The sequence below is a fragment of the Argentina silus genome (genome assembly GCF_951799395.1).
Source record: "Argentina silus genome assembly, chromosome: 10".
NCBI lineage: Eukaryota > Metazoa > Chordata > Actinopteri > Argentiniformes > Argentinidae > Argentina > Argentina silus.
The window spans coordinates 11,442,691-11,463,376 of NC_139664.1; the positions used below are offsets into that span (position 1 = coordinate 11,442,691).

The 20,686-nt window shown below is 43.7% G+C and overlaps 1 protein-coding gene across 1 annotated transcript in view; it reads left to right on the forward strand.

Moving 5' to 3' along the window:
- LOC310811284 (dynein axonemal heavy chain 11) overlaps positions 1–20,686 on the forward strand; it is a gene marked incomplete at both ends in the record, with an annotated part of 70,685 nt that overhangs the window by 43,635 nt on the left and 6,364 nt on the right. The window contains 39 exons of the mRNA XM_083679403.1: positions 1,337–1,468; positions 1,714–1,874; positions 2,032–2,188; positions 2,395–2,540; positions 2,671–2,787; positions 2,889–3,027; positions 3,144–3,236; positions 3,361–3,555; positions 3,797–3,874; positions 3,999–4,131; positions 4,287–4,414; positions 4,641–4,789; positions 5,013–5,163; positions 5,290–5,421; positions 5,570–5,743; positions 6,357–6,561; positions 6,897–7,062; positions 7,236–7,338; positions 7,442–7,681; positions 7,796–7,957; positions 8,081–8,274; positions 8,406–8,568; positions 9,380–9,503; positions 9,662–9,804; positions 10,437–10,598; positions 12,064–12,297; positions 12,598–12,744; positions 12,863–12,976; positions 13,197–13,340; positions 13,780–13,962; positions 14,490–14,591; positions 14,703–14,837; positions 16,340–16,513; positions 16,798–17,033; positions 17,213–17,335; positions 19,180–19,384; positions 19,536–19,700; positions 20,004–20,144; positions 20,428–20,598. Coding sequence (XP_083535529.1) covers positions 1,337–1,468; positions 1,714–1,874; positions 2,032–2,188; positions 2,395–2,540; positions 2,671–2,787; positions 2,889–3,027; positions 3,144–3,236; positions 3,361–3,555; positions 3,797–3,874; positions 3,999–4,131; positions 4,287–4,414; positions 4,641–4,789; positions 5,013–5,163; positions 5,290–5,421; positions 5,570–5,743; positions 6,357–6,561; positions 6,897–7,062; positions 7,236–7,338; positions 7,442–7,681; positions 7,796–7,957; positions 8,081–8,274; positions 8,406–8,568; positions 9,380–9,503; positions 9,662–9,804; positions 10,437–10,598; positions 12,064–12,297; positions 12,598–12,744; positions 12,863–12,976; positions 13,197–13,340; positions 13,780–13,962; positions 14,490–14,591; positions 14,703–14,837; positions 16,340–16,513; positions 16,798–17,033; positions 17,213–17,335; positions 19,180–19,384; positions 19,536–19,700; positions 20,004–20,144; positions 20,428–20,598 — 6,021 coding nt within the window. The remainder of the gene's footprint in view (positions 1–1,336; positions 1,469–1,713; positions 1,875–2,031; positions 2,189–2,394; positions 2,541–2,670; positions 2,788–2,888; positions 3,028–3,143; positions 3,237–3,360; positions 3,556–3,796; positions 3,875–3,998; positions 4,132–4,286; positions 4,415–4,640; positions 4,790–5,012; positions 5,164–5,289; positions 5,422–5,569; positions 5,744–6,356; positions 6,562–6,896; positions 7,063–7,235; positions 7,339–7,441; positions 7,682–7,795; positions 7,958–8,080; positions 8,275–8,405; positions 8,569–9,379; positions 9,504–9,661; positions 9,805–10,436; positions 10,599–12,063; positions 12,298–12,597; positions 12,745–12,862; positions 12,977–13,196; positions 13,341–13,779; positions 13,963–14,489; positions 14,592–14,702; positions 14,838–16,339; positions 16,514–16,797; positions 17,034–17,212; positions 17,336–19,179; positions 19,385–19,535; positions 19,701–20,003; positions 20,145–20,427; positions 20,599–20,686) is intronic.

The window sequence follows — 20,686 nt, forward strand, 5'->3', positions numbered from 1 at the left end:
TGTCACCATAGCCATGAACTATATGTAGAAGTCTATCTTTTCCTGTCCTAGATATAGTCTCCGGTCTCAATCCCGATTTAACATAAAATCTGACTCCAGTCTCGATGGAAATGTGTCATGTTATTATAGCATGTCAATCTTGTTCATGTGAAGTCTCCGCGTTTTCGTCGTGCGCAATTGTCAGCTATTTCGTCTCGCGCGTATTCTCCGCAATTTTGCATGTCTCCGCTGTCGCAGATATGAAAAGCTGCTCATTTTACAGACGAAAGCTAACGTTTCAATAGTGTCATCGAGTATAATATTCATGTTGCATAGAACTGACGGCAGAAAGCAACATCGTATGGTTTCCGTGTTGCACCAACTGATGTGTTTTTTTAAACGTCACGACTCGATGAAGTAGTAGGAAGTAAGTTGGGCATTCAGATATAAAGAGAGGAAAGAAGGTGCGCTGCGAGCAGGGTTCGAACCTGCGCGGGGAGACCCCATTGGATTTCAAGTCCAACGCCTTAACCACTCGGCCATCGCAGCTACTGCAACAGCAATAGCGATACAGATTATTTTTTACTTGGTTAGTGACTCAGTTTACTGTATGCACCTGTGGTGGAGGTGGGAACAGGTTGAATGTTGAATGTGGCTGTCATGGACTGTGCTGTTCCATTATCTAACAGGGAGCCAGTGACCTACATATGCTGAGGCCTGAGGGTGTGTAGAACAGTGTTGCAAGGCTGTGCTCACAGTTGCTGTATTATCAGTGTTGTCAGTTTCATCAGCAGTACTTAAGGTTAGCATGTCCTTGGCCGCTGTTTGAATAATCCCCCTCTCTCCCTTCAACCTACAGTACTGTACTGATTGGATCTCCTGTCATTCTAGACTGGTGATAAATGCAAGCTACCCCTTGGTTTTTTAGACAAAATAGACGACTGAGATTACTTCTCATTTGCTTTACTGTTACACTCTCTTCACACACACACACACACACACACACACACACACACACACACACACACACACACACACACACACATACACATACACACACATGTTAATCTATCTCAGGTGATTTCATAACCTCTCAAGCTTTGATGAATGAGATGCATGCTGATTTTGCCTCTAGACTCTAGTACACATGACCTTGCTTTGTGAAAACAGTGTACTTCCTTATGACGACCAGACACTTGGGTTCTATTATCTCCATTATCAACTAAGTAACCATTACAGCTAGTTCATCCTGTCATTCAAATGTACAGTTACATTATAGTAAAGCCATTACTGTAAGTATCATACTCAAAAGATACACAGAAGAGTAATACCTATATGTCTTCTTTTTATTGTCCAGATTGCTCAACTGAACTCGTTGATCTCCATGCTGTTGGGGGAGTTGAGTCCAGGAGACCGACAGAAGATCATGACCATATGCACCATAGATGTCCATGCCAGAGATGTAGTGGCCAAGCTCATTGCTCAGAGGGTTAATACAGCTCTTTTATTTAACATGCCTAAAATTGCTTCAAAATGATACATCCTTAAAACTACTGTATCTGCTCACACAATCAAGACAGGGTTTGCTACTTACTATAAGTCTGCGTGAATAATGAAATGTCTATGTGAGTATGGAATGTAATAAGTCGTGGTTGCAATGTCATACTCTAGTCATCTTCAATGTTATACTTCAGTCACTCTTCTAGTTTACAGCTATCTCTTTTGTCTTCACAGGTGACAAACGCACAAGCCTTCTCCTGGCTGTCTCAGCTGAGGCACCGCTGGGACGAGGGGCAGAGACACTGCCTTGCTAACATATGCGATGCTCAGTTTCTGTACTCTTACGAGTACCTGGGGAACACACCCCGTCTAGTCATCACCCCCCTCACAGACCGGTAACTCAGCCTGCCTGCCTGCTCAGCTGATTTGCTTGATCTTCCTATAGATTTGCCTCAGTCAGCATTAAGTGATAGAGAAGTGTGATTGATGGTGTGTTTGTTGTCCTCAATGTGTTGTTGTTGTTGTTGTTGTTGTTGTTGATGGCATGTCCAGGTGCTACATCACTCTGACTCAGTCTCTACATCTGACTATGAGTGGAGCCCCTGCGGGACCTGCTGGCACTGGGAAGACTGAGACCACCAAGGATCTGGGCAGGGCGCTGGGGGTCATGGTGTATGTCTTCAACTGCTCTGAACAGATGGATTACAAGGTAAGCAGGGCTGCAGAGAAACTAGTAGCGCTATATGCAGTTTAAACAGGGAGCTTTGTGAAAAAATAAGGAGGTCCCGGAATAGGAATAGTTAGAGAATATTTTGCAAATACACTTCCCTTGGAAATATTAAAATATTGGATTTTATTCAGATGTAGTTGAACAGTCGTTGTTAAATGTGCATAATGATCCACATCCTTTTCCAGTCAATAGGGAATATCTATAAGGGCCTGGCCCAGACTGGATCATGGGGCTGCTTTGATGAATTCAACCGCATCTCTGTGGAGGTCCTATCAGTTGTGGCAGTGCAGGTCAAAACGATACAGAATGCCATTCGCAATAAGAAGAAGAGGTGGGGGGACTCTACAAACCACTTTTTGAACGTTTTATGTGACTAATACATAGCATCTATGACATAACATAATTCATCATCACACATACCATACAATAATGTACCTCATCATTGGATCTATCTCTCTTAGATTTCTGTTCTTGGAAGAGAACATAGCCTTGAAACCCTCTGTAGGGATTTTCATCACCATGAACCCTGGCTATGCAGGCAGGACAGAGCTGCCTGAAAACCTCAAGGCTCTCTTCAGGTGGGTCTAGATCAATGTAATGAAATAATTTAACTACTGTATGCAGTGCCCCATAGTTGTGCATGGAATATTCCAAAAACACAACTCTACACTCTGTCCAGACCCTGTGCCATGGTGGTTCCTGATATTGAGCTCATCTGTGAGATCATGCTGGTGGCTGAGGGGTTCCTCAGAGCCAAGCTGCTGGCCAGGAAGTTCATCACTCTCTATACACTCTGCAGAGAGCTGCTCTCCAAACAGGTAGGAGACAGCAATGTGATAGTAGAATATGTTTAATAATGTAACACTTTGTAACACTCTTTACCTCATAAAGAACATTCATCAGAAAACATTTCCTCACCTTTGCTCTGTCTTAGGATCACTATGATTGGGGTTTGCGTGCTGTCAAGTCTGTCTTGGTGGTTGCTGGTGCACTGAAAAGAGGGGACAAGACTAGGCCAGAGGATGAGGTAGTTAACTGAAACACATTTTGTGCTGGTGACATATGGTAAAGGCATGATGCTTAAATTAAAGAGCAGTACATATAAACTCTGTTGAACTTTGTTGTAGAAATCTACCTGACTTATTTTCCAGGTGTTGATGCGTGCTCTGAGGGACTTCAACATGCCTAAGATAGTCACAGAGGATGTGGCTATCTTCATTGGCCTGCTGGGGGACCTGTTCCCTGGCCTGGTGGTGAAGAGGAAGCGGGACCCTGACTTTGAGCAGGCGGTCCGTCAGACCATCCTAGAGCTCAGACTTCAGCCTGAGGAGGCCTTCATCCTGAAAGTAAGACCATCAGCCAACTGGCCACTGGTCAGTGGAATGTGATATGGAATGACAGGATGTAGCCTTGTGTGGTCCAGTGGTTTAGTGTTGTGGTTTTCAGAGCATACATATACCCATGTTGGCATTGATTTGAATCCGCCCCTTTGCCCTTCTGACACAGTCTCTTCTCTTTATCTTCACTATCTCTGTCCGCTAAAATCATGTGTTTCAGTGTGACAGTGTATCTTGTCCCTCCTGTCAGGTGGTTCAGTTGGAGGAGCTGATGGCAGTGCGTCACTCAGTCTTTGTAGTGGGAAGTGCTGGGACTGGGAAAAGCCAGGTAGACATACAGCACAGAGCTTATATAGTTCCTACTTTATGTTACACATACCCTGAAAAAATCTAATGTCAAACTATAACCTTACAAATGCCAAATTGTTGTGGAATTCCTCTTGTTTTGACAGATACTGAGAACTCTGAACAAAACATATTCCAACTTGAAGAGGAAGCCGGTGTGGAATGATCTGAATCCTAAGGCTGTAGACACAAATGAGCTCTTTGGCTTCATCCATCCTGCCACTCGGGAGTGGAAAGATGGTAAATAATATTAGGGAACACTGGATGAAAGTAGATAGTTAAAAGGTTGACCCTTTTCTAGAAAAGCGTCTCTGATTAGTCAGTATGACATAATAACAATAGTTACAATGGCATTTCTTCCACTGATACCTAATGATGCTCTCCCCCTGTGTCAGGTCTGCTGTCATCTCTGATGCGAGAGCAGGCTAACATCTCCCACCCAGGGCCTAAGTGGATTGTGTTGGATGGAGACATTGATCCTATGTGGATTGAATCTCTCAACACGGTGATGGATGACAACAAGGTACCCTGCCTCCTGTCCACTCATACACTAATGTACCTACAGCACACCTCTACCAGGGCAACTGTAAATGGATCCCTTCAAAATGTTTTTTTTTCTCTCCATTGCAATCATTGTATTTGACAGAGTTGCTCCAAATATAAAAGAGAAATAAAGTTGCTGATTTTGTGTGTGTGTGTGTGTATTGGGATTGGTCACGTCTGTGATTTTCCCTCCCCATGTGTTTCAGGTCCTGACTCTGGCCAGTAATGAACGTGTGCCTCTTACCTTTTCTATGAGGCTGGTGTTTGAGATCAGTCATCTGAGGACAGCCACACCTGCCACCGTGTCCAGAGCAGGGATCCTCTATGTCAACACACAGGACCTGGGCTGGAACCCGTGAGTAGCAAAGGACCTCAGAGAAATACTATACTACTATTATATTATACTATATCACCAAGGTCTTAATAGGGCACTTCTCAAGGACGTTACTATGACCAAAATGTCTAGAAATAAAAAGTATGTTCCATTAATATGTGCAGTATGTAAAACATTAAATTCAATTGATTTTCTGCCTCCACATTTCAATATAACAATAACAGTTTGATTGCATCATGTCTAGGTATGTTGCCAGCTGGATTGAAACCAGGGCTCGCCAGACAGAGAGAGCCCACCTCACCATCCTGTTTGACAAGTATGTTCCCCGCTGTATAGAACAGATGAGGAATACATTCAAGACCATCACCCCAATACCAGAGAACACCATGGTGCAGGTACATCTCTCTCTCTTTCTCTCTCTCTCCTGCCCATGAACACACACACGCACACACACACACACACACACACACGTACTGTACTGTACTGTACTGTACTGTATTCTTTGTTATATTGTCCCCTAGACTGTCTGTGCATTGCTGGACTGTCTCCTAACACCAGAGAACATCCCATCCGACTCTCTACGTGAGCTCTACGAAACTTACTTCAGCTTCGCTTGCATCTGGGCCTTTGGCGGTGCCCTGTATCAGGATCAGGTATGACACTCAAGCATTCCCTATGCATGAAAGATACAGTATGTCTGGGGTAAGTCGCAAGTTTACAGTACAATACAACACACATAGACACCCCATCAAAATGATCTGTCCATACAAAACACGTGTTCATCTCTGACCCTGGCTCCAGCTGTTTGACTATCGGGCTGATTTCAGCCAGTGGTGGACCAAAGAGATGAAGACAGTGAAGCTCCCAGCTCAGGGTACTGTGTTTGACTACTACCTGGACCCGCTGTCCAGGCGCTTCCTGCCCTGGAGCGACAGAGTGCCAACGTTTAATATGGAGCCAGATACTCCACTACAAGTAAGAACTGTTCAGTTATACCCAACATGGGGAGGAGAACGTCACATTACACCCTTGACTCTCTTCACGTTTTAAAAAGTTACAACTTTCCAAAGATGATCAAAATACACGTTGCGGGAAGCAACCTTCACTTGAAAACAATTACAATAAATGAACAATGCAGTCATATCATAAATGTATGCACGCATCAGTGAGCATAATGAGAGAGGGCAGAGCCACACATCATGAGGTCGTAGTGGGGGTCCGAGGATGTAAGAAAGCCGCACCACTGTGTCTGATTACCATCGAGTACGCCACATACCAGAGTGTGTGGGGGTAAAGCCGTCGGTACAGACTCTGGCTCTCACCCACGCTCTATTGTCTTTCCTCAGTCCCCTGCCTACAGCTGCTGCTGCTGCTCCGAAGACTGACTGAGCCATAATTAGCTAGGTTTTGTTCCCAGCTAATTATGCTATTATGACAGAATAGTGGTGGTGTACATGTGAAATACAAGAAATTATAAATTATTTACAATTCACTGAACTTATGTCTGTCAATAAATTGTATTAAAAGTGAGCTTCCATAACCATGCATGTTTCTGCACTCTCTCTGCATGTTATTTCTGTGGCTGCAGGCGGTTCTGGTCCACACTGCAGAAACAGTGCGATTGAGGTATTTCATGGACCTGTTGCTAGAGAAAGGGCAGCCCCTGATGCTGGTGGGGAATGCTGGAGTGGGGAAGACAGCTCTGGTCAGGAACAAGTTAGACTGCCTACCAGAAAGCTACATAACCACCAAAGTGCCTTTCAACTACTATACCACATCCCTCATGCTGCAGAGTGAGTGTGAGAATGTTGTACAGCATGTTAGTTAGCAGTGTTGTAGTAGAGAACTGTTTGAGAAATGTTTCCTGTATAAGATAGGCAGTTATAAGATCTTAAATCAAAACAGTAGCACCATCTGCTGGTCATATTTGGAGAGAAAGTAGAGATGTGTGTGGTAGAGTGTGGTATATACAGTATATGTATAGGGTAATCCTATTTTAATAATTCAAACATGTATGTACATTTTTTAAGTAAATGGTAAAAAGGGGACCTAACAGAAGTCCTCAAAAGAGACAACAGACGTTTTTGTGTCTAATGTCATTAATGATGTTCATGTTCATTTTTCTTAGCGGTTCTAGAGCGGCCATTAGAGAAGAGGGCAGGCAGGAACTACGCCCCTCCAGGAAACAGAAAGCTCATCTACTTCATAGATGACATGAACATGCCAGCTGTGGACAGCTACGGGACAGTACAGCCTCATACACTCATACGCCAGCACCTGGATTACACACACTGGTGAGGAGGGACTGGGAGACTCATATACAGCTCAACAGTAAATAACTGATTAGTAAATCATCTTGTCAATGGATCAGGAAAAAAAGGAATGCAGTTGAATTCATATGAGGAGGTTGATTTGTGTTTTATAGGTTTTTCATATCAATCTCTTTTCCAATTCTCACATGCTATAGGTATGATAGGCAGAAGTTGTACCTAAAGGAAATACATCACACTCAATATGTGGCCTGTATGAATCCAACCTCCGGGAGCTTCACCATCAACCCTAGACTCCAGGTACTTAAGATAGTTCTTACCTCATAGCTTTGAGAGAGGTATATGGTTTATATTCACACTAGACTCCAGTGAATCTTTGACCCTCCTATTTATTCCCCCTCAGAGGCATTTCTCAGTGTTTGCGGTGAACTTCCCGTCCTCTGAGGCCCAGGACTCCATCTACAGTCAGATCCTGAGTGACCACCTGCAGCAGCACTCCTTCAGCCCTGCGGTTCTGAGGACCGGCCCGGCCGTGGTCCAAGCAGCCATTGCTCTCCATCGCAGAATGGGCCACAACTTCCTGCCCACCGCCATCAAGTTCCACTACATATTCAACCTACGGGACCTCTCCAACATTTTCCAGGTACTGTAATGATGATGGGAAGTGCTAGGGAAATGGAAGGTTACAAACACTGTAGATGGTTGTTTTAGGTTATTGTAATTGAATGAATCAATCTGGTCATGCATGTGTTTGTAGGGCCTCCTTTTCTCAGGTGCAGAGTGTGCGAGAACCAGCACTGACCTAGTGCTGCTGTGGCTCCATGAGTCCTGCAGAGTGTACTCAGACAGACTGGTGGAGCCCAAAGACCTGCAGCTCTTCCACAAGCTCCAGATGGATACTGTACATGAGTGCTTTGAGGTGCAGTCGCAATCCCAGTGAAGTGCTCTTGCTGTTGCCGTTCATGTTCATCTTCATGAACTGACTCAATAAGTTGCATGTTACTGGTAGACTGCTGAGAAAGACCATGCCTGTCTTTTACAGGGAGTTGAGGACGAGGACCTGTCACAGCAGCCCATCATCTACTGCCACTTTGCCCAGGGTGCAAGAGAGGCCCGCTACATGCCCATCAGAGACTGGGATGTTCTCAAAACCATCCTCACAGAGGCCCTGGGGAGCTACAATGAGCTCAATGCAGCCATGAATCTGGTGCTGTTTGAGGATGCCATGCATCATGTGTGAGTTGAATTAGGTTTAGATGACTCGTTGGATAATTAAAGCAATCTAGTCCACATCAAGAAGGTAACTGAACTTATTGGGTTATTTGGAACTATTACAAAGTAATCCTAGTTTTGTTGATGGCTGGCAGCTGTAGGATCAGTCGTATCTTGGAGTCTCCACGGGGTTATGCCCTGCTGGTTGGGGTAGGGGGCAGCGGTAAGCAGAGCCTGACTCGCCTGGCAGCCTATCTGTCCTCCGTGGAGGTGTTCCAGGTCACCCTGCGCAAGAGCTACAGCACGCAGGATCTCAAGGTAAAAAATACCTAGACAGAACATACCACACTGCTTTGTTGGTGTCTTATCTTAGTGGTAAAGGTCATCATGATTAACAAATCCATTTAAATTAGAAAAACTGAATTTATCATAGAGAAAGATTATATAAAAAGATTATATGCATGATAAGATGATGAAGTGAGGACAGTGAAACATATTGAATGAGACACAATCACACAGCAATAAAACATTACATTTCAACACCAAAAGAGGAACACAAGCAATGGGAAAAAGTCACTGTGATATTATAAATGTCTCACCCAGTCATAGTCCTTTATATTGTGTCTTGAGCCACCCAGTCAAGGAAGAATAATGCAAAATGGCTGTGATTAATTAACAATGATCAAGGTTTCCTTTAGACAACATTCCCCAGATCAATAAGCCCCTGGCTGCTTGCTGGGTATTGATCTAATTTAGTCTTGTTCACCCTCTCCACTGACTCGGGAAGGAATAATTGTCAGATGCTATTAAAGAGCCTTGGAAAATATTTCAATACCTCATTGATGAGGCAGGTCTTATCCATTTAATCATCTGTTTAAAGATCAAAGAGTCTCAGAGAGTTTGCGCTACTTCATTGATCGTTGTTGAAAACCTCAAGATCCTTCAATGAATGGGAACGTTAATGCTTTGTATTTCTGATTGATCAACATATTTTATCACTGTAGAAAGAACTCATGCAGTAAATGACCATATGTGAAATGTGTCTGTCATTAATGCACTCTATGATGGTGAGCCATCAGTGTTTTTAATGTATGTACACTTTGACTGTATCTCTGTATTGTTTGGCCAGCTGGATCTGGCCAGCTTGTACCTGAGAACTGGGTTGAAGCACCAGCCCACAGCTCTTCTCCTGACTGATGCTCAGATACCAGATGAACGCTTCCTGGTCATCATCAATGACCTCCTGGCATCAGGTGACAACTTATGGGGACTCCAATGGTGGGAGTCACTGTGACTTACACACTCGCTGCTAGTGTGGAAAATGGGGGATAGGCACTATAGTAAAAGAGAAACATGAACATTCAGCCATGCTCTATCAATTTGGGTGTTGACTTTGTGACCATTAACACAGGTGAGATCCCCGATCTGTTCAGTGAGGAGGAGGTGGATGGCATCGTGGCGGGAGTGCGGACTGAGGTCCGTGGGCTGGGGCTACTGGACAGCAGGGAGAACTGCTGGAGGTTCTTCATCGACCGCGTCCGACAGCGGCTCAAGGTCCAGTTACCTATCATAAACATAATGACATCTACCAACACAACAATTCAATTGTTGTATGCTACCAATGCTTCATTGTTCTGTGTTGGAGAGAATATATTGTTTAAAAAAGAGACATACATGATTTGTGCCTTGTTGAATATTTTTGGCTAGCTGAACTGACCAGACAGGGCCAGAAAGAGACTCAGGGGCTTGAGTTGGGAGGACTTGTCCCAGTCAGTGCACATGGTCCAGCTGATCCGTGGGCCTGGGCTTCTGGTGGTGTTTCCGTCTGCCTGAACCAACCAGGGCTGTGGCTCAGTGCACATGCCAGGGACCCACTATGGGCTAAAACACAGCTGATGGCACTAGAGAGAGGGGGATACAAGGTTGCCAGTTTGTGTCTCTCTGTGAGCAGAAGATGGGTTTCGCTTTTGGGAGTATCTATCTGCTGTATCACTGGTCTATGACTGTGTGTGTGGGTTGCATGTGTGCATTTGGGCATACATCCTTTTATGTCTGTTTGCTTATAGGCACATATGTGTGTGTTTGCCAGCATTACCAGTCTGGCATGGTGAGCCCCATCTCCCAGGCTTGTATGATCACATGACTGTGTCTACTGTAACTCCCTCTCCCTGCTTCCTGATCTGTAGGTGGTGCTGTGTCTGTCACCTGTGGGCAATGCCCTGCGGGTCAGGGCCCGGCGTTTCCCTGCCCTGGTCCATTGCACCACCATCGACTGGTTCCATGAGTGGCCCTCAGAGGCCCTGCAGTCTGTGAGCTACAGGTTCATTCAGGAGATTGAGGATATTGAGGTGAGGCCTTCAAGAGGGAGCATTCTATGAATCACTTTAGTAGATTGCAAATAGTAATACCATTCAAATGAATTAGAAGTGCCAATTCACTTACAGTTTTGTAATAATCGCTACATTATATGACAACATGCTAGGTGTTATTAACATGCAATAGATAAGAATAATAGTTGGCTATATTTTGGCATGTCCTCCCTAATGAGACTCTTAAAGGGGAAGACTTAGTTAGACTTTTAATGAACATCTTGTAATTACTGCAGTGCAGCTGTATTAACTTTCTCATAGATCCTTCATCATTAGTTCTACACTGAGGTACTGACAAATCGGTGATCACATGCCTGGTGACTACAGTGACTGCAGACGTATCATTGTTTTCCCTCATGGCAGTGGAACGATCACTACCCAGGATCATTTATGTTAATGAGAGCAGAGTGATTAATAAGCACACAACGACCCTCTCAGGAGGCACAGCTGTCACAGCCAGGAAGTGCCATCACATGGTCCTGTGGACAAGTGCCAGGCTAGGACTTTCTGTGGTGTGTGTGTGTGTGTGTGTGTGTGTGTGTGTGTGTGTGTGTGTGTGTGTGTATGTGTGCGTGCATGCGTGCGTGTGTGCCTGCATGTTTTATTTATATTTTCATTCTAATTGTAGTTATTCCTAAACAAGACAATATTAGTGAACACCTATCAAAAAGGGGCACTGACGTCAACTCATGAGTTCGATAGAGCGAAATAGAAACTGAAACCTGAAAACATTTTTGTGAGAAATTATTGCTGACGCAATCAATATTCAGAAAAAAAATCCAGAATGTTTATCGTGTTAAAGAAGTAGGCAAACAGCACATGAAATGGTCATCTATTTGAGGTTAGATGTGCACAACCAGGCAAATCAATGAGAAGTTTGCGCGCCTCTCAAGTGAACATGCATGCTTTGTCAAAAAGCATTATGTCAGATCTTAATTAATAATGATTTTTCCTACTGGATCCTTGATCATTTACAATGTTTTTTTTGTGAGTTATGTTCAGGTTTGAGACCTGTTTTCTATGCTCATTTGTTTTTGCATTAATTGATCCCTTAACAGTGCATGATTCATTGAGGCGCTGTGTCATTGAGCAGCATATGATGAATACCCAGCAGAAATGTGGTAAAGCTTCTCCACACAGTGTGTGGAAAGTTGGAGGACATGAGGGATAATGTAAACAGTGGCCCAGCTTTACAAGCTGCATGTCAGGGGGCTTAAACATATTATTTTCACAGGGGTTTCAAAGCCTAATCATTCCTGCTAGCTGCACCTAAATTTCAGATTGAGTAAGTCGAGGCTTGCCAAGTAAAATGGCAAAACTTGTAGATGAATTCAGAATTTATGAAGATAATATTTCAGGCCACATCAACTCGGGATGTTAAACTCCACTCAATTCAGAGCGCCCCATGCCCCCCCTCTTCCCCCACCTCTGCTTATTTTTACAGCCCTCCGTCCAGGAATCCATCAGTCTTTTCATGGCCTACGTTCACACCAGTGTCAACCAGGCAAGTGAAAAATACCAGCGCAATGAGAAGAGGTACAATTACACCACCCCCAAGAGCTTTCTCCAGCAAATCACCCTGTACAGGAACCTGCTGTGCAAGAGCCGGGCTCAGCTCCAGCACAAGATGAAGCGGCTCGTCAGTGGCCTTCAGAAGCTCCAGACCACTGCCTCTCAGGTAGTCCTCTTTATGGACTGGGTTAATATCAGGATCCAGTTACACTCAAGGCTGTGGCATGAGATTAGCAATGCTTTCCTTAGCAAATTTGTATAATGTCTTTTGCCCAACACTGATTGAATGCTGATAAACCTTGAATGTAAATCATGTTTTACTGCTTTGTACAACATTGAATTTTGATTTTCAAAAAACTCATCTGAAGTCACATTATAATTTACATATTGTAGTAGTGGAATACATTATATATGAATATGTGTAGTGCTGTATGATAATGTTGTCTGACCTAATTGTGTGGTTAAGGTTGAGGATCTAAAAGCCAAACTGGCCTCCCAGGAAGCAGAACTCACAATTAAAAACGAGGATGCAGAAGCTCTAATCATAAAGATAGGACTGCAGACAGAGAAGGTCAGCCGCAAGAGAGAGGCTGCAGATATAGAGGCACAAAAGGTGAGTTGGTACACGATACATTGGACCCAATAGATAGCACTCATTCTATCGACCTCACACTGATTCCAGTGGAGGGGATTTGGTGACATTGTTCACAGTGATGGTTTCCTCTCGGCAGGTTGCTGTCATCCAGGCAGAGGTTTCTCTGAAACAGAAGGACTGTGAAACAGACTTAGTCAAGGCAGAGCCGGCTCTGGAGGCGGCCACAGCAGCTCTGGACACTCTCAACAAGGTACTCCACTCCTACTCTTACCCATCCTACTGTAACGTTTCTCTTTTTCCTAAATGTGCAGTCATTCCCCATTCCCCATCCTGAGTCCTGACTGAGTTTGATAGTGAAAGCCACAGTATAAACACCCAGTCAATGTGAAAGTGACACAATTGTTTTGTGTGTATAAAGCTAGGATTCATGAAATGGTCATTGGTTGATTTGTTCTGTTTCTTATCTCCAGGTGAATCTGACTGAGCTGAAGACGTTCCCCAACCCTCCGGCGGCAGTGAGCAACGTGGCGGCAGCGGTGATGGTGCTACTGGCTCCCCGTGGCCGTGTGCCCAAGGAGCGGAGCTGGAAGGCGGCGAGGGCCTTCATGGGCAAGGTTAACCTGTCACCATGTCAATCACATCTGCCTGATTAATACCACTCTAATCTGTGGCTGGGCCTTGACCCTCCTGCCTCCCCCATATCTCCCATACTGACATTACTGCTGGATGACTCTATGAATATGCTCACTTATGAGAGGAGCAACACCGTTTTGAAAGAGCTCTTCTATCTGGTAACAGATAAACATAATGAAAAGAAACATATTTACATGTTTTTCTCATGTTGTGACAAATTGGTTCCAAAGACAATTTTTGTTTAACTGTCTTAGTGAGAATTGTATTCCTATTAGATACGTATTATTGCTTCCTTCCATTCTTGCTGCCTAAAAGTCTACTTTCACTTGTCTGACATAATATCAAAATATGCTGAAAAAGACTTATCAGTTTATCGCAATAGATATGTATCTGAATAGATTAATGTCTTCCTTCTGCCAGGTGGATGACTTCCTACAGGCCCTGGTCAGTTATGACAAGGAGCACATCCCTGTGTCCTGTCTGAGTGTGGTGAAGCAGGAGTATCTGAAGAACCGAGAATTCCACCCTGACCTCATCAGGACCAAATCCACAGCTGCCGCTGGACTCTGTGCCTGGACCATCAACATCGTCAGATACTTTGAGGTCATTAAGATATGAATTCCTTCTGAATGCTTCTGATAGTGAATTTGCCTGTTTGAAGTACATTAATTGTTTATTAATTAATTTTAATTAAAGGCCCAGTATGTAACATTCAAGATTTCTTCAAGCTTCCTAATGGTTGTAATGACTGTTTAATCAGTAGCGATCAGGGAATATGATTGAAATAAATGTTTCATTTACGAACGCTGTTTTGGTCCAGAAAAACGCTTTCTAAGTGTCCTACTCTACACTCGGTTTGCATACAAACATGCTGTTACTACCAGGGGTGTTCTAGGGGAGTGGACTAACTGATTTTGGGTGCCTCCTGGAATCGTGCTTGCATGCAAAAACACAACAGCTAATGTCTGACACTGCAAGTCCATTTCGGTGGTGTTACATTATTATTAGGTGAGGATGTTGTTGTTTGGAACTTGAAACTGAATTTCACCACGGTGGCCAGAGGTGGCAGATTTTCAACAAACTTAAGCCCTGCTCCTTTAAGTATTTTCCTCTGTTTGTCTGTATGCTAGGTTTATTGTGAGGTAGCACCAAAGAGGCAAGCGTTGTTACAAGCTAACACAGAGCTGGAAACTGCAACAGCTAAACTACTGGCAGTTCAAAAGAAGCTGGAGGTAAGTGAAATTATTTTCATTATTCTAGTTTGAAGCATCAGATCACAGAGCAGCCCCAGAATTACCATATTACTCTCTGTCTCATCTCCCTGTATCTGTGTGTTTTTGTAGGGTTTGGATGCAAACCTTCAGAGCCTCACAGCTCAGTTTGAGAAGGCTGCAGCTGAGAAAGTGCGCTGCCAGGAGGAAGTGATCCGCACCAACCAGACCATCGAGCTGGCCAACCGGCTGGTCAAGGGCCTGGAGGTACAGAGAGAGGGGGGAGTCATGTTAGTGAGGCTGACCTGGCATAGAGAGACCTGTAACACGGCCGGAGGTGTGCACAGAGAGGTGGTGTTGAGAGAACTGCATCACTAATCTGGACAAGGACTTGTTATGTCCCAGTGAAGTGGCCCGGCTGAGTAGCTGGGAGCTTTAGGTCTGGCTAAGCAGCATGTTGGAGATTTAGGAGGAAGGCAGAAAGGGATGGACGACAGCAAACGCACCAATGAACTGGGCAACTGTCTGGCTGGCTAAAGGCCAAGTGGTGAAGGGAAGAGAGATGGCAGGAAGGCTACACAAATGGTACTCTCAAGCTGGGCTGCAGAGTGGTCTAAAGGCGTGTGTGTGTGTGTGTGTGTGTGTGTGTGTGTGTGTGTGTGTGTGTGTGTGTGTGTGTGTGTGTGTGTGTCTCGACTCAGTTGTGCTTGTGCAGGAAAGGTAGCTCACTTACAGTGCATATTCTACAGTATTTCTAAAATAAAAAATATTTTCTAAAATGTAAAATGTTTTAAATGAGTATAGAGTAGACCTATGCAAGTGATGCTATTGTTTAGATGCTCAGTGTGCATGCTAAATAGGAATTGGATTGGAGTAATCTTATATTCAGGAAACTGGGCAGCATTTTCATTCTATCTTTATGTTCAGGTGTTTTTTCATGGTCTAGTGGTGATTTGTGTATCCAAAATCTTTACATTTGCTAATGTGAAATAAAATTAGAGTAATCTTTCTTTCATTGGACATTTATATACTTTCTTATTCCACAAAATAAATGTGGTTTGCATGGGACAGCTTGGCTTTTAAACATATCAAGATAAATTATTTGTCTTTATAGCATTGACCTAGAAGCAATAGTGTTTAGACTAATAAATCAGACCGTCTATATTTAATCATTAACTTACCTCAAAGCCTCAACAGCTGTTGGAAATTAAAAACGTTTCATCCCCAGACTGAGTGATATTACAGGCAATCCATAATGCATTAGGGTAAAATTATAGTGATTTTTAACTGTCTGGGAATGTATTATGCGACATATTCTGGACCCACAGCCCCTTGTAAGGAAAAGCCACACATGATTTATCATTGTTGGGGTGTCACAGTCATCCTATTGAAGGCTTAAATGGATGCTAAATTGATGCTGAGTGAATTTGTAGCGAAACTTTCAAAGCCAGTTTAGGGGAATCACGGTTGTATACTTTATTGCTTATGTTTTCCTAGTTTGGGCAATAGATGGGGTAGGAAGACAGACAACACACCTCAGTCTAGATTAATGTTTTCATTCCATAGTGTGAAATATTTTGGGTGGGTTTGAAGCTACATATTTTAATGTTTATTATTATGTACTATAATGCTATACATGAACAACACTGTCTGGTTACTGGTTTATACCATACAAATAGTAAAATCAACTAAACCCTCTTCACTTTTGTGAAAAGTATCGGTTGTATTTACTGTCATTAAGATGTCTGTTTGCTCTGTGTGACTTGCAGTCAGAGAATGAGCGCTGGTCCCAGGCGGTGGTTCAGTATGAGGACCAACAGAAGACACTTTGTGGGGACGTCCTCCTCGCATCAGCGTTTGTCTCATATCTTGGCTACTTTACCAGGCAGTACCGCCAGGAACTCCTTTATAACACCTGGATCCCCTTCCTGCAATCCCAAAAGGCAAGCCCATTTTCATAGGGTTTTCACCATCTAATAGCTGTAACTACAGTATTAAGGTGTTTACTGTAGCTTGTAGTTGATGTGAGTGGCTACTACACCACTGTGCTCATCCTGCCACAATTCGTTTAGCTGCAGACTCTTACTTCTGCATCTACTGTATGGAAACCTGTTAAATTAAACCTGTTAAATCAGAGATGGTCTCTACCACAGAATAATTACACTGCACATCACAGCCAGCAGAGAGCTGGAAGTGGAATGACATCATTGCCCACTGTTTGTTCCAGATCCCCATCCCTCTGACAGACGGCCTGGACCCAGTCCTCATGCTTACAGACGATGCCACCGTGGCTGCCTGGCACAACCAGGGCCTGCCAAACGATAGGATGTCCACAGAGAACGCTGCCATCCTGACCACCAGCGAGCGCTGGCCACTCATGATTGACCCCCAGCAGCAGGGCATCAAGTGGATCCGCAACCAGTGTGGGACAGAGCTCAGGGTGGTGCAGCTAGGCCAGAAGGGGTGAGAGAGGGCTTGTTCCCCTCCAGACTACACTGTTGATACTGTATTATGAGTATACAGAGGGAGTGTGAAAAAGGGAGCAAGTTAGACTGAAGTATTGATGCTTGTTTAAACCAAATGATAACATCCAAATAACAGCAATGTAAAAGCCTATTTTTCCATCTTTCAAACTGTTTTAGGTATCTGGATGTTATTGAGCAAGCCGTGGCCAGTGGTGAGACTGTTCTGATTGAGAACCTGAAAGAAACGGTTGACCCAGTTCTGGAGCCTCTCTTGGGTAGAAACACAATCAAGAGAGGAAGGTCAGTAGTAGAGAAAATGGTCTTGGGTCTGTTCCTTGGATGGCCCAGGAATTCACTAATAAAACCCTTGAACAGAATAATTAAGATCTTGTCTTAATGTCATGACTGGCCTATAAGCACAATTACCATCATAATGTACACTGTGCTTTTTCTCGTAATTTCTCTCAGAGTTTTGCTAATAGCCTGGACCCATTTCTGTATTAACATTTCAAATCGATCTATGGTTTTATATCCTTTTTAATATACAAGCCAATATGCCCACAACCTGTGTAAATGTGGGCCTGTGGTATTACACAATGCCAGAGGATTTGCCTGATGCTTGAATCTCACAGAGCATTGAAAAGCACCAGAGACACATGACTGAGTGCAATTTGATAGCCCCGCTCTTTAGATTATAGATGAATTTGTAGTGCGTGTTCTGAATCCCAGAGGCAGACATATCGATCGGCCCCTCAGGCCTTGTGATAGATGTATATTTGTGTGCTCATATTCTTTATGTGTGTTGAATATTGAGCAGTTATTCTTCAGTGTTCAGCCCTGAATTGCGGCCAGCCTCCGTACTTATGAAACTCTCTCAAAAAGGATGGAAACAGTCAGCACACTCAGCACCCCTAAATCATTACTGGATCTTAAACTGCACTCCTATCAGTTCCCCAGTTGAGGTCATTACATGTCGTTGATTTGTCACTATTCCTATTCGTGGCTTTGTACAGACAGAAACCAAAATTAAGACGCTGAACAGTATCATGTTAGTTGATAATTTGTGGAATGAACATGTTTTAACCTATTACACTGATCAACACTGTGTCCATTTGAACCAATGGAGCAAATAATCCAATCCCCAAGTATATGCATTCATTTCAGCACCACAGTGGTTACGTGGTTATATTTGTTCAATAAACAAGACAATTCACTGAACGAACAGCACGTTAAATTTAACAAATATCATAAAGTGGGTAATAACCACAGAATGAATGGAAAAATGAAAATACCATAAAATCGACATCCTCACCACCACTGAAACGCTTACATCTTGCTTCTCTCCTGGTGCAAGTGTGAATATCGAACATCTGAGTGGACATTCATTGAGCTCCTTCTGGAGTGCTGTCTGTCGACCCATGACAATTCATCGCAGTAAATCTGATTATAAGTTTATCCCTTGTAGATGACCCACGCACTTGTTTCTGCCCGTGATTAATACAACCTGCATCCAGCCATGATGGATCTGGTCGGGCTCAACAGCTGAAGTTCATTAATAATTGCAATGTTGTAGAGTGTGAAGTAATGAATACTAATTATTCCTTTCATGGCTGACGGAGGACTACAAGCCAATCCATCAGTAGGGACTTTAATTTGGTGGAGTAATGGTTCTATCAATAGTACATTAATTCCGGCTTGTGAAGATATAGAGTTGAACCAGACCCAGGCCATGAGAAACGTGTGCCGTAAAATTGGGGCCTTGCCTGACATCGGATGGGTAATTAGAGAGAAATGAAAAGCCACCGGGTTCGTCAAGCCACTCTTGATTTAATTGAAACGCAGGAACAGATAAATATTGGCTGCTTTGGAGATTATCTCTCGAATTTATTCAAGATTATTTGTCCATGGTTACATGTGGAACCATTAAACAAAAAAAAGAAATTGTATAGTAACAGCTTTTAGAAATTGAAGTAGTTGTGTTAGTATTAAGGATAGGATCAACTTTAATGTCCCAGAGGGGGAAATTGTCTTAGACACACTGTACTGTATTTCTGACTAGTGGGCCCCTGGTTGAAAGACTGAGAGGGCTAGTTCAACTAATACATCTCCTGATGAATGCCATAACCGTCCATCGTCTGATGCAGGTACATTCGGATTGGGGGTAAGGAGTATGAATACAACAGTAGCTTCCAGCTCATCCTCCACACCAAGTTAGCAAACCCCCATTTCCCTCCGGAGCTCCAGGCCCAGACGTCCCTCATCAACTTCACAGTGACACCTGTAGGCCTGGAGGAGCAGCTGCTGGGCCGGGTGGTGACCCGTGAGAGACCAGACCTGGAGACACTAAAGGTACATTAAGTCCACAACTCCACATACTGTTAGCAGTAAAAAAAAAAAAAAAAAGCAGTAAAGTTGAGGTAAAAGTAAAAAGTATTATTCATTGTTGAAATTTGCCAATGCCATGTTACCAAAGTCCAATCTGTGTTGTATGGGGATGCAGTTGGAGCTCACTACACAGCAGAACCACTTTAAGATCGAGCTGAAGAGCCTGGAGGATGAGCTGCTGAGCCGCCTCTCTGCAGCTCAGGGTCATTTCCTGGGAGACATCGCCTTGGTAGAGAAACTGGAGAGTACCAAGAAAACAGCAGCTTACATCCACCATAAGGTGAGATAGAAAACCCTGGTTGCCTATGGTTTTTAATATCACTGCCATTGGTACAAAAATGAGTCATTTATGTACAGCACTCTGCTGAAGGGCTGAAATGTAGGATAAATGAGATTTAAAAAAATGTCAATCGTCACTTGTCACTCAAATGCATGTGTTGCTGGTTTTGAATATTGTGGAACAACAACTGCTCCATTTGGTTGCATTAACTGCAAATGATGTGTACTTAAGGATAAGTGTAATGGGAATGATTTAGAGCATGACTGAGAGGCTAATAGCTCATTGTATAACTGGCACACACAGGTGGTGGAGGCCAGAGAGAACGAGACAAAGATCAACGAGGCTCGAGAGCTCTACCGCCCAGTGGCTGAGAGAGCCTCACTGCTCTACTTCATCATCAACGACCTCCAGAAGATTAACCCCATGTACCAGTTCTCCCTCAAGGTGAAACCTCTCGTCTAGGGACCAATCATGAAGGATTCACTGTGATGGGTGCCCTATTCCATTTGATGTTCTCCAAACTACCCTGATTAGGGAATTGTACATTGCCAACATTTGTGTTAGAATTTTTTATAAGCTTTGAGAAGCAAGAATAACTACAGTAGTTGTTTTTGTAACAACTTGTTTTATTCTTTCTGCTTTATTCTTTCTGCTGTTATAGCTTGTTTAGCTATGTGACAAGTGTAGCAGATTTCTGTGGATGTAACACAGTACTTGTGTGTTCTAGACCTTTAACACCGTGTTCCACAAAGCCATGGAGCGAGCGGAGTGGGACGAGGATGTGAGGGCCAGAGTGCTCTCCCTGATGGAGGCCATCACCTACTCAGTATTCCTGTACACCAGCCAGGGCCTGTTTGAGAGAGACAAGTTAACCTTCTTGTCACACACTGCCTTCCAGGTAAGGGGCCCGGGGCCGCCCAAAGGTGGGCCTTCATGTCACTCTCATCAATCAAAGCACTTTTCTGCCCCCACATTAACTTCAATTA